The 12329-nt window shown below is 44.9% G+C and overlaps 1 protein-coding gene across 1 annotated transcript in view; it reads right to left on the bottom strand.

The window, feature by feature from the left end:
• Positions 1-12329, bottom strand: part of LOC8035715 (triple functional domain protein) — a 259166-nt gene that overhangs the window by 33828 nt on the left and 213009 nt on the right. The window contains exons 54-58 of the mRNA XM_042287363.1: positions 6650-6802; positions 6249-6333; positions 4638-4689; positions 4269-4417; positions 4053-4194 (exon numbers count right to left, since the gene is read on the bottom strand). Coding sequence (XP_042143297.1) covers positions 4053-4194; positions 4269-4417; positions 4638-4689; positions 6249-6333; positions 6650-6802 — 581 coding nt within the window. The remainder of the gene's footprint in view (positions 1-4052; positions 4195-4268; positions 4418-4637; positions 4690-6248; positions 6334-6649; positions 6803-12329) is intronic.

Here is a 12329-nt window from a genome sequence, read left to right as displayed (position 1 = left end):
TCGTATGTTCCCTTCACCCCTAAGCTGCCAGTGCACTAGAAGCCGCGCTCGTCAATTTTTCGTCACTTGATGACGCACCCGCCAATCATATATGGGTAAATTGCTTTCAAAGTGTAATTTAATTACAATTACTCTGCTCCAAAGTGGTTTAACTACGATGACGACCACGTGAAAAGTAATTCATTACAATACAAATTAGCATTAAAAGTAATGCAATTGGTTTACAATTATTCTTGGGCTATATAACTTTAAACAAGTTGTATAGAGTGCACCACATTTGTACATAAATGTCACGTATTGTTTTTTCTTTTTCTTTAAATTTCGTTAAATTAATGATACAACTTAATAATTTGGGGCAATAAAGTCTTACGTTCTTCTATTTTACTTAAATAATAATAAATTAGTTAATATACTTGAACACGCCAGATCGCTAAAGTAAAAATTAGATTGACACACTTTTATTAGCCAGGCAAATAAAAATGCGACGATTCGGGAGCCCCGAATCGGGGCTCCTGAAGCATTAGTGACGATATTCACAGGTGCGAGGTCAGTCTACAAAATACTTATACAAATAATATCCGAAGTAAAACTAGCAGGAAATAAACTTGCAAATAATACAAAGATACAAATACGCGACAGTACTGGAAAGAGAAGTAAAAAACGTACAAAAACGAAAAAAAAATTACTTCGTAGACAATTAAATTCCCCAACCTACGCCAAGAGCTGAAGCTTAATTTTTTTTTTCTCTGAATATTTTGGCATGTTTACGTTGTTGTTTTCTGCTCGCACCGTAGGCGGCGCCACGCGGCGCCGTTCAGGTAGGCTCCAAAGAGGATTCTCTCTCAGCCCGCAGTGTAAGCAACAAAAGCAAACATCGCGACGCTATTTTTGCTGTGCGTGTGAGTGCGAGTGTCACCGAGCATTAGGCCGCTCGTGCGAGCGCTCACGCTTTCAGAGAGGTACCGTCGGCACCGCAAAGTCTTGCTAAAGTAATTGTAATTGTGCGTGAAATTTTGCAATTTCTGACGCTAAAAAGTAATTAAATTGCAATTATAATAGTTAGAATAGTTTATTTCAGGTTTTCTTCCAAAATACACTTTCCAAATCCATCTCACTTAAGCGCTTGTTCGTTAGAACGGGCAGTCCAATTGTACAAGTGCTTCCCCCCCCCCCCCCCCCCCCCCCCCCCCCCCCCCCCCCCCCCCCCCCCCCCCCCAAGGCTTTGCTACAGAAAAATAAAGGGAAACAACAAGAATAAAACAAAAACTAAATTGCAAGAAACCGTGGTGTGTCATGCTGTGGCTTAACAATTATTAACACTTTGCGGATTGAACTTTGCGTCGTTATACAATAGTATTCGTTACATTTGTCCCGCGTACATTTACAGTTCCTTTAATCCAAAAATAATTAATTACACTTACAAGTTACCAAAAAGTAATTAAATTACTGTAATTAAATTACTACCCAAGTATGCCGCCAAGACCAACGCGCAGAGAGCAAAGTCAAATGATGAAAGGGAGGCAATTGACTGCTCTGACGGGCGCGTAGCTACCATAGCACTATGAGCTTATGTGTGAACGTAATATAGTCGAAAACGGCAAAACGCAAGCAAACCAGGCTCGTCTTGTGAAGTTATATCAGGAAAAAGCAAACCCGCAGATAGAGTTGCTGGTTCGTTAGCGAAGGACACATTTCAGGAGGCGTCCAGCTCTGGTGGCGTTTCTCCCCAGAAAACATCCGGCCCCCTTGCGTGACAACGCGCGATAATTCGCGCACTTCTGGTGATATGGATCAATACTTCTCGAGAAGAATGTCCGGGAATGGGTCGACCAGTGCTCTTGAGAGAAAACGTTTCGACTGCGTTCGAGTGAGAAGAAAATTTCTAGGCATTTCCTGAACCTAGTGTGTGCAAAAAGAATTCGAGAACGACCGGATACCGTCCGCCAAAAGCTCCATAAGGGGCAGTTCAGCACATCTCACAACAGTCGTTACGACTTCATGTAAAAACGAGCTGCTATGGCCGGACCAATCGAAGTGGACGACTTCTCCGAAATCAGGAGGACGGAATCACATCTGCCATTCAACGCTCAACTTAGCCGTTGAATGAACAGCAAATATGTTAAGCTGTCTGTTTTAGTCGTATTTTAAGAAGCTCTACGTTACGTTTAACACTTCCATCGTCACGGGCACGAATTTCTACCTGAAGGAACTGAAAACTAATTTCGGAGTAATTTCACTACTTCTCAAAAAGTATTTGTAACGTAATGTGATCACATTTAGTCTGCGGTAATTTGTAATGTAATTTAATTACATTTCCGTGCTTTTGATAAAAGTAATGAGTAATGTAATTTAATTACGTTCGAAAAGTAATTTTGCCATCTTTGCCATCTTTGCCATGTAACAACCCAGTAGGTATGTGGGTCTGTAGAAAGCCGTGTTTATTGATGCCAACACGCTTTTCCCTCGATAAAGTCCGTAGTATCGGCGCTGCCTCAATAGGGAGTTTTCATAACCGTTCTCCCACCTCCGCTATGCTCTCCGAAGAATCCACTACTCCGCATGCGCGACATCCTTGCCTGCAGAGCCCCGGATCTTGTAACTGGTTGCGGAAAACGTTGCGGGACAGCGAAAACAACCTATGAAAACTCCCTAATGTGATAGGATCACGGGTCGGACTCCGCGCTGCCGCAAGAGACAGATTCACGGAAAGGGGGAGAGCCCCAAATAAAGCTTCCAAGTGCCTCCCCTGACGAGAGCGTCTGGCCGTTGTTGTCGGAAGTAGGTTCGTTCCCTGGGAGGGGAGGACGGTCTAAATATCAAAATCCCGAAGGATGTACTGTAGGCCAATTACCCGAGAAAAGCGAGGGAGAGCCGTCCACAAGAGAATAGGGCCTCGTCTCGCATTCGGGATGCGCCCCGACATGGTGACGCCCCACGGCTTGCCGTGGCTAGGCCTAGATAGGTGAACACGTGGTTCCCACAATGTGAAATACCTCATAATCCCGAAATTTTCGGAACTGAGCGGAGTTGCCCTTTAAATTGATTCAAACATAAGACAGATGCGAAAAAAAAAAAAAAAAACATACCAAATTTTCCGGAGTATAGTCCGCACCCCGTGGATAGACCGCACTTAGTGCCTAGTCCGAACGTAAAAAAGTGTCATACACAGCTATCATACACAGCACACCTTCACAAATGCGTACTGTATAGCTTACAAAGAAGCTTTATCGTACATAAATCGACCTTAATATAGTCCGTCATTCATAAAATCCTTCACAACTTGTCGCAGTGAACGATCTAAAAAAAACGAATCATTGTATAGTCCGCACCTGTAGATAGTCCGCACCGGGTAAAATTTAAACTTTTAAACACGTATAGTCCGCGGACTATAGTCTGGAAAATAGTTCACACAGTTCATGTTGAGTTCGGCCATGACGAAGATGGTGCCCACATCAAGAAAAATGCATCTTTGACCGATTAATCAGCGGTTGATTAATTAACTTATAAGTTTGTAGCGTCTTAGGTTGTTCCTGACCCGACTCGGAAGTAAAAATGGTATGGAACGGTTGATAAAGAACACTACCGTTTTATTTAGTTAACTGATTGCTACATGGTCAAATTGAGAATAATGTAGAAGACGCGATGTCGGTGTCTTTACCGGTCGCTGGTCCCAAGTCGTCTCGCCGTTCCGTCTCCCGTCGTACTGTTTTATACCCTCGTGCGAAGGGTTCGGTGGCGTGAAGTGGTGCATTCGCGAGGCAATATGGCAGGTTAATCGATTACTTCTACAGCCATATAGTTCGTTTCACCCTATCTTGGCAAAGAGAAAACGCCTCGACACCCTCGAGCCAACGAAGCACGTGACTTCCCTCCGCCAAAGGAGTGCACTCCAACAATACGTTGTCACGTGCTTCGCTCCGACACACTGATTGGCTCACTGTGGCCGCTGGCTCCGGCGTTTGCAAAGTTACGGCGAAACGGAGCGTGGCGATATGCTATTCCGGTTTTCTATCTTTTCGAGATTTCTTTTAGCAATAAGAAAAAAATCTCACCTTGATATCAAGGTGAACAATCCCGTGCATGTGAAGGTAATCCAGAGCATTTAGCAATTGGCGAATGTAGATGCAAATGCTATGCTCGCTGTAAGAGGCCCACCTCAGGCAAATATGTTCAAAGAGCCTCAGACCATCAACACTGTAGAAACAAGACAATACCGTTTTGTAAAAAGTTGAGATCTTTGAGAGTCTCAATGGAGTGCTAAGACTTACAATGGGAACACGAGAATGCAGCTGGTTGGAGTTCGGTAGCACTCCAACAGTTCTAAGAGTCCTCGGTGGTGGAGGCCCCTCAGGATTTGACACTCGTGCTCTACGACTGAGCAGGGCTGGTATTGACCGCTAATCATCTTAGCTGCTACCTGCAGTAAGAAAGTACACCAAGATGATATAATTTTGAAAATTCATTATGTTAATGCTACGGCAGTTCACAAGCAAAAATCTAGTTATCAAGAATGTTCCGCAGCCTTGAACACGCAGGACATTTCACTGATAAAATGGGAAAGGCACTCTTCCTCGAAGAACTCAGATGAGCCGAAAATTTCGTTCGATCGCTCTAAGAAAACAAAAATAAAAACCTACCCGATCACCAGTTTTATTATGGATGCATTTCTTGACAGTAGAAAATCGTCCCCTGTAAAAAGTTACGTAGCATGTCAGATATTTCACTCTTTGTGCTTAAAGGGGTCATGAAACGATTTTCCTACTTCTTCCTCCTTAGCTTTAATCCTCAACTCAAATGCGAATTGTGAAATCACGTGGTCGTGACATTCCTTCGGCACCGGTGCGATGACTCCTAGCTTCCACCGTGCTTTTTATGCACACCATAGAACTTGCCATTCGCCAGTGACAATAAGTTCCGTCAGGGCACTCATTGGCCACGAACGCGAATCCAAATATTCGTCGACGGATTGATTGTTGACGAGCGCATACGTCCGAGTGACGCAGTTCTCGTGTCCAATGCGTAAGCTGGGCTCAGCTGACGTCAGTTTGGCGCCGGTGACGCGCCTTTGGAACCGCGGATGTATCACAGTGAAAAGACGGAGAGCTTTCGAAGACAAGAAGGTACAAAATAGCCCGCTATATTTTCAAATGTTCGTACTGAAAAGCTGGCTTTTCACTTTCTACCCTCTTTCTTTTGGCCAACTAAACGATATGCGATTAGTAAAGTCCCAATTTAAAATCATTCATCCCAACCCAAAATTCGTTTCATGGGCCCTTTAAGATACTTCGAGCACCTTATTGACGTCTCCACATACAGTGGAGTACCAACTTGCTTTTGAGTGGAAGGGGCAAACCAGACCCCCCTCCCCCCTCCCTCCCCCCCCCCCCCCCTAGGGCCGGGGGGGCGGTGCCCTTGGTATCCCTTTGGCGCCACCGGCCAGTGTTTGCCCCGCCCAGTGGCGGCTGTTTCAGGGGGGGGGGGGGGGGCAAAACACATGCCTTGCCCTCCACTCTGAGAACTGTGGGGGGGGGGGGGGGTCAAACGCCCCCCTTGCGCCCTCCTTGCGCCCCCCTTGCCCCCCCCCCCCCGGTTGGTACGCCCATGTCCACATAAATACTCGTTTTCACCCGTGTCCACGACACAACTGATCTCTTTTTTTGCACGTGAGCCAAGGACTGTTTCGCGTTAGGCTAGTGCTGTTTGTAACAGTTCATTTTCACGCGCTCTCGCACAAATCTCACCGTACTGCGAAAGGAGAGCGCGAGCCTAGCTGTACAAGGTAGCTTGGTATAGCACAAACGGTCGTGCATGGGAGGAACATGCTGAAGCGATACCTGCACGTGTAGAGTTGACTGCAGTAAGCTAAGGTGAGGCGTTAGGCGGTACTACGATATCCCTACCACACGGCAACATCTAATGTCATTTCCATCGACTGACAATAAAAGATCGGCGAATCAGATCGCGACCCTGACCACGAGCGTCGCGCGAGCACCGCGCTGCGCCAGAAGTGGCGCTCGCAGATTGGCCGACCAGATAATGTCTTCTTTTCTTTTTTAATGTCATTCGATGAAAATTACCTTAAATTTGATCTTGTACCAGAAATATAAAACTGAGAAACAAAATTAATATCGATATGGACGAGCGAACAAAATTGCTTCGGTGAACACGGTTTATTGTTGTTCTTGAGATGATTTTACAGCACCATCGCTGCTAACCCGAGCTGTATAATGTAACTGATACTTTCTTACCTTCCACATTCAGCTACCTCAAGGTAATGGTCCAAGAAGTCTTTCCTCCACAGGACAACCCCTGACTGCGCGTGGCAAATGTCGTCTACAGAAAACGAGGAAACACGTTCAGTTTGAGAGTGGCATCCAATTCACTGAATGAGATTACGAGCATAATGTAGTATGTATTAAAACTAAAAAGAAAGAGTGACGCCATGACCCGAAATTTTGATAAAACAGAGTGCCGTCATGTGAATCATTTTCTGACCCGTGTCACGGATCCGCTACATTATAGGGGTGGGCAATACAGGATGGCATTAGATTAGCATTGTCGACATTGGGACACTGCTCTTTGATCTGAAGTTAAAATTTCTTAGAAGAAGCTCCAGAAAGATTATTTCCGACGGAAGTTTGAATCCCACCTGTGACGTTAATCCGCTCAGAAACTGGGCCGGGATCACTTGTTCCCAGTTCGGTGTTACTTAACACACGAAACACGTAACAGCCAGGATCGCAGTGCACAGTCTGAGTGCATCTTGCTGTGGGAGGCCCCGCTATTTCCCATGAATCCAGGCCTGCAATAGAGGTGCTCGGTTGGAAGATAAAGAAGTATATAGTCAACGCTCGTTTAAAAGGATTGCTAATTTTCTCTACTACTGCTACTAGTGTTACTACTACTACTACTACTGCTGTTATTAATCATTATTATTATTATTATTATTATTATTATTATTATTAAGGGAATCGTGAAGCGTGATCGTCAAGCGTACGTTGATAAGTTATACATTTAAGACAAAATCCGAAGTTTTGGAAACATGTTCACTCTCGATCCCAGACAAAAGTTGGGAAGGAGATCAGATTTGTGAGTTACTCGACCACAGATGTTCGTGAAACGTTTGCCCACCACTTCCAATCCGCATTTAGGCACGAACCGAAGTTTCACAAAAATATCGCACCAACCGACTTTAGCAATGCAACTTGTACTGCGTTTCTGTTTATTCATTTTTTTTTTTTTAATTTATGAGGAACTATTACACGAGTGCGTAAAGAGGATGAAGCCGTCTTTGTCCTCTGGCCACGATTGTATTCCGTCGGTCCTACTGAAGGCCTATAGTGCAATATTCATCCCCGCACTCGTACCGATTTTGAACTCAAGCCTTTCCCGCCTTGTGGAAAACAGCACATATACAGTGGCCCAAGTTTTTAGTGTCCTGCTTGTGTTCTGTGTATTCCGTGTGTTCAGTGACGTATCTGTATCTACCATGTAGCGTTCAAAAGTCGGGGTAACTTGAAAAATATTGTTTTTAGAGTGTGCTGGCTAAAGAGAGACATAGGAAAACCCATACAACCTTCTTTAACAGATTATATAAATGGCTTAAGACACCAAAGGAAAAAGTCATAGGCAGCTATAGCATGCTGGCTATAGAGGGTCAGAAGGCGACCCACAGACATTTTTTTAGCAGAACATGTAAAAAGCTATGATGGCTGAAGAAACCAAAAGAAAAGCAATAGGAAGCTATAGGTGTCGGCTTAAAAGAGCCGTAGGGTAAGCCATATAGAATGTTTTTAGCCAGCTATTAGAAAAGCTAAAGAGCGCTATGGCTGGACAGCGATAGGGCCATAGACAAAGCTAAAGAGGCCCATAAAAACGACCATAAAAAATGCTAAGGACAGCCATAGAAAATTCTTTAGCTAATTGGGCCAAATAGCTAAATCCGACCACACAAAGAATTTTCTACAGCCGACCATAGGACATTTTTTGTATGGGCGGGCCTGGACGGAATAGGCTCAGAGTTTTATAAGATGTTTACACTCCTCATCTGCCACATTCTGCTGGCAATCTTTCAAGACATACAAGAAAGACAGCTACTTCCACCATCCATGAAAGAGAGTTCCACTGTTTTGATTCCAAAAGTACAAACCTGAGGCAAAATTCCCGAAGTAACAAACTTCCGTCCTATAAGTCTGTTAAGCACAGACTACAAGATAACGCCGACTATATTGGCACAGCGTCTGGACATTGGACTGAAAAACGTCATCGGAGAGCACCAAACCTACGGATTGAAAGGACGGTCCATTTATCGCAACCTTCAGGTCATGCGTTTTGCCTGTGAAGCGAGAGCCGAAGGTTATCAACCATTAGCGGTACTGCAGACGGATCTCAGTCAAGCGTTTGATCGAGTGTCCCACGAGTTTCTCGTTGGTCGAGCACCAAGCAGTTAACAAACTTATTCCTTTGGTTTCGTCTTTCTAAAATGCACCAAGATGTTTGTAAACTTTGGCTAAAGTTACGTGTAACACCCTGTATGTATGAAGGGAGAGCTTCTTGGCCAAACTGAAGAAACTCAGGGCCCGTTTGCATCAAGCCGGATAACTTTAACCGCGGTAAAAAGTTCACCGCCCTTCCACGCGTCGTACCTCCGTCCTCGGGTACGCGATGGGACCATTCCACCCGCATTGCGCGACCATGCTATTGGGGAGGAGGACTGACCGTGACGCGCCAAGCGGCTAACTTTAGAACTACACGGATGGGGACAACGAATACAATGACTCAGCGCTCGGCCGACATAACCGAACGCGGCGTCAGCGTTCGGAGTTCGTGTTTTCCGGTGAGGGGGACAAGGGGCTCATTTGTTACTACTCCGGCCTGCATGAGCAATGCAATATGCACGTGCCCAGCTCAGCACAAAAGCCCAAGTGGGTCAAGCTCGCATCCTCTGACGACTACTTTCGGGATAGATCCGGCACTTTACGTCACTTCGTCGACTGTTAGTATTTTTTACATTACACTGTACCCCGCGCTCTATTGTAGAAGATGACATGGACATGCCCACAAGGCCTGTGGGCATGTGCACAGGACTTGTGTTGAGTAAACACCGAGGTGTGGGGAAACAAACGGGCCAGAGCGCCCCCCATAGTTCGACCTCCTGCCCATATATACAGCTACCACTTTCGCTTCTTCGCACATTGTCGGCGAAAAATTCAACCTTTTCTTTATGGTTTCGCTCGCTCTCGAAATTCAGAGCTATTCGGAGAAATATGTGGATGCCATATTGTTTAAATTGCCTTTTCACGCACAGCTGCGCTGTCGTACACACACTGCTTGAACTGAGGCAAGTGCTCTTAGAAAGTCGGAATTACCGGCTGCTGGAAGCATGCCGCAGCTGTTTTAATCCATGCCAATGCAGTCAATCACGAGGCATGCACAGCCAGACCGCAACACTAGGTCAAGCTGTATAAAAAACCGAAGCTCATCTGTTCCCAGGTATTTTGAGCGGGTCGAACAAATCAACAAAAGAAAATATTTTACTAGGCCGCGACATTTTGTTGTGTTTGCGCACATGCACCACTTCCATTAAAGTGATAGAATTGCAATTCACGCACGTGCGTCTGTAACCACGCTCATTCTTTTATGGGTAAAAGAGTGATCGCCGATCGACGTACATTTGCTCCAATACTGTCTTTTTTTATCTTCCTTTCTTTGTGTGAATTCAGAATGATAATTTTGAACACAGCTGCAGGTGACTACGAATTCGTTTTCTTGCGTGATTTGTTTGTCTTGCTCGCTGTTTAGGCGCAGTTATGCTTGATATATCTAAAACTCTTGCGCCAGGAAATCGTCAATATTATGTTTCTCTCTCTCTGCGAAAAATGCAATTAACTTTTAAGTTCAGCCATACATTTTCAGTTATTTATCTTTGTCCCTTTTCCTGCCCTGATCTTATGTGTGTTGCTTTCCTTTTATACAATCTAACTTTGCCAACACGTTCTAAGCGGTCATCCAGAAATGTTCTAGTCTCTAATTTTTTTAGAGTTCCTTGAAAAGTAATCATGCCTGCTGCAGGCTAACTACATCCTTTTAATATATAAAAGCTAGAGTGAAGCCGTCAGTTATTTTTTTTTTTCAACTATGCATTTAACTAAGTGCGCAATGCGGGCTACGATTATCTGTCTCATTTTACCTCATGTCTTTCGACGCTTGCTCGCTTTCTTTTGTAAGCATCAGTAAACAAACTTGGCAGATTAGAAAAGGGAGCTTGCTTCTCAAATTTAAAGTCGTGTAAAAAACGGTAAATGCATATTCAGGTTTCGTTTGTCGACAGCCACGGGGAAGCATCGTAGCCATATTAGGCACTTATCGTAGAACGTCCGCTGCGGATCGCGGGTCCTGCGGGCGCTGCGGATTGTGGGTCCCTGCGTGCGCAAAGCTCAATCCACCCTCAAAGTGACGGCACAAGAGCTCACATGAACTGCCGCTCGCGTCCCAAACGACTTTCGGTCGCTCCGTCTTTGCAAGCCTGTCGAGCTTGCTTATGCCACCAACGCTAGAAAGCATACATGCTGCACGTGTACAACAAAGTTGGAGATTTAACGAGGGCCTTCGGGCTGTACAATTTAACGTGTTGGAGGAAGCAAGTTGGATTACAAGAATATCCGAAACATTTTTAACAGGTCTCGCGCTTCTTTGTTGTTTTGGCATTCATCTGGAGAACAGACCGACCCCATCAAGCGTTCGGCGCATGCGTGAAGCCGCAATAACTTTAGTTTACATGAGCCAGGCGGCAGTGCCCGATACGACTCGTGCCTCCTCGGGCTCAGCATCCGCATGGCTCCATCGAGGTCGTCATACGTGCACAATGACTAAAGTTCCCTCGATGCATTGCGGCAGCGGTGGCGCAGCCAAACTGGCGGGTGAGATCGGTCTATTGGTGGTTAAACGTTTCATCAACATATCAAGCAGCGGTGCTAAGGTAAGCTGCTATGTTCATTTTTTTTAAAAAACCGGAAGTTCTCTGGGTCGTCACCTGGAGCGCTGCCTGATGGCGTTTGCCATGAAAACTGTCTACTGCGTGCTCTTGCGCGAGGTTTACGAAAAGTCCGTATTAATGTGAATTGAGCATAGTTGCACTGCTGAATTATGCGACAAGACAGGGAAACAGTAATTAGACCTGCCCTCCGCACAGCTGTCGATTCATGCTTCTGGCGCTCTTTTTTTAATCACCTACTAGGAAAGGAATAATACTTTTCGGGAGACAAATATTTACTAGGGCTGGGCATTTTATCTATTAACCTACCAATTAATTAATTAAAATTTGACAAAAAACAAAAAAAAAACAAGTAAAAATCGACCCCTTTTACCACGCAGACGTGGACGAGCACACCTGTATGAAGCCGAACTTTAGGATACATCTTGACCTAAAGTAAACTGTAGGGGCGAAACTTGCAACTCCAAACAAGCGAAGAAGCTTGTACGTGTCCAACTCCCGCCCACTTGCACACCGTGCGAGTGTCCGTTTAGCGCAGTAGAGTCTATTGTGAACAATCAAAGGGGTTCGCTATTGCCGGACAATATCGACGAACCTCTGAGTTGTCATAATTTGTAAGTGTTGGTATTTTTTTTTTTTTTTTTTTACTGTTTTGAATTACATATAGGGGTTGATTTAAACTCCGAAAATGTCACTGCGCCGTTTATTACATATTCAGCAGAGGCAAAACATTTAATTTTGACTAAAAAACATTATGCATGCATGGGAATGAACGAAATCGATTAACTGATCAATTAATCGATTAAAGGGTGGCGGTTAATCGGGTTAAACTTTTAACCGACGCCCAGCCCTAATATTTACCTTCCTCTTTAATACGATGTTGTGGCATTTGATTCCATAAAAATGCCTGGTTCACTACCCTTTTGCTTTCGGTACAGTACTTTACGAAGCGCGAGGCAGCACGACAATCGCACCAGCCCCCCGCATCGTCTGCTCCGCGTACGCCTAACTGGTACGGGCGCGCCTCGCCATGGGGAGGAGTGGCGCTGCGTGTTTAGCTTTCGTCCTAGCTGAAGTTGCGCAAGAGCACGATCACCAATAGCTTTGGTAGATTTGGCTTCATTGCGAAGAAAGTAGTCCTCAAGTATACCCCCTTCCAAAAGGGCGCAGCCATCTTGAATGTCGTCACTTGCGGTATGCGTTAAAACATCGTTTCGATCTCTCCACGCCTCTGGAAGGTGTTTATGAAAACTGCGTGATTGTCACACATTCTTGTTTTGCCTAACCTATATTTTCTCGCATATTCCAGGTTGCAATATTTTTTTGTTTTTTCGTC

The sequence above is a fragment of the Ixodes scapularis genome, unplaced genomic scaffold (genome assembly GCF_016920785.2).
Source record: "Ixodes scapularis isolate PalLabHiFi unplaced genomic scaffold, ASM1692078v2 PGA_scaffold9__187_contigs__length_104089568, whole genome shotgun sequence".
Lineage (NCBI taxonomy): Eukaryota > Metazoa > Arthropoda > Arachnida > Ixodida > Ixodidae > Ixodes > Ixodes scapularis.
Note: the sequence above shows the minus strand (reverse complement) of the source record. Positions and strands in the feature narration are given on the sequence as shown.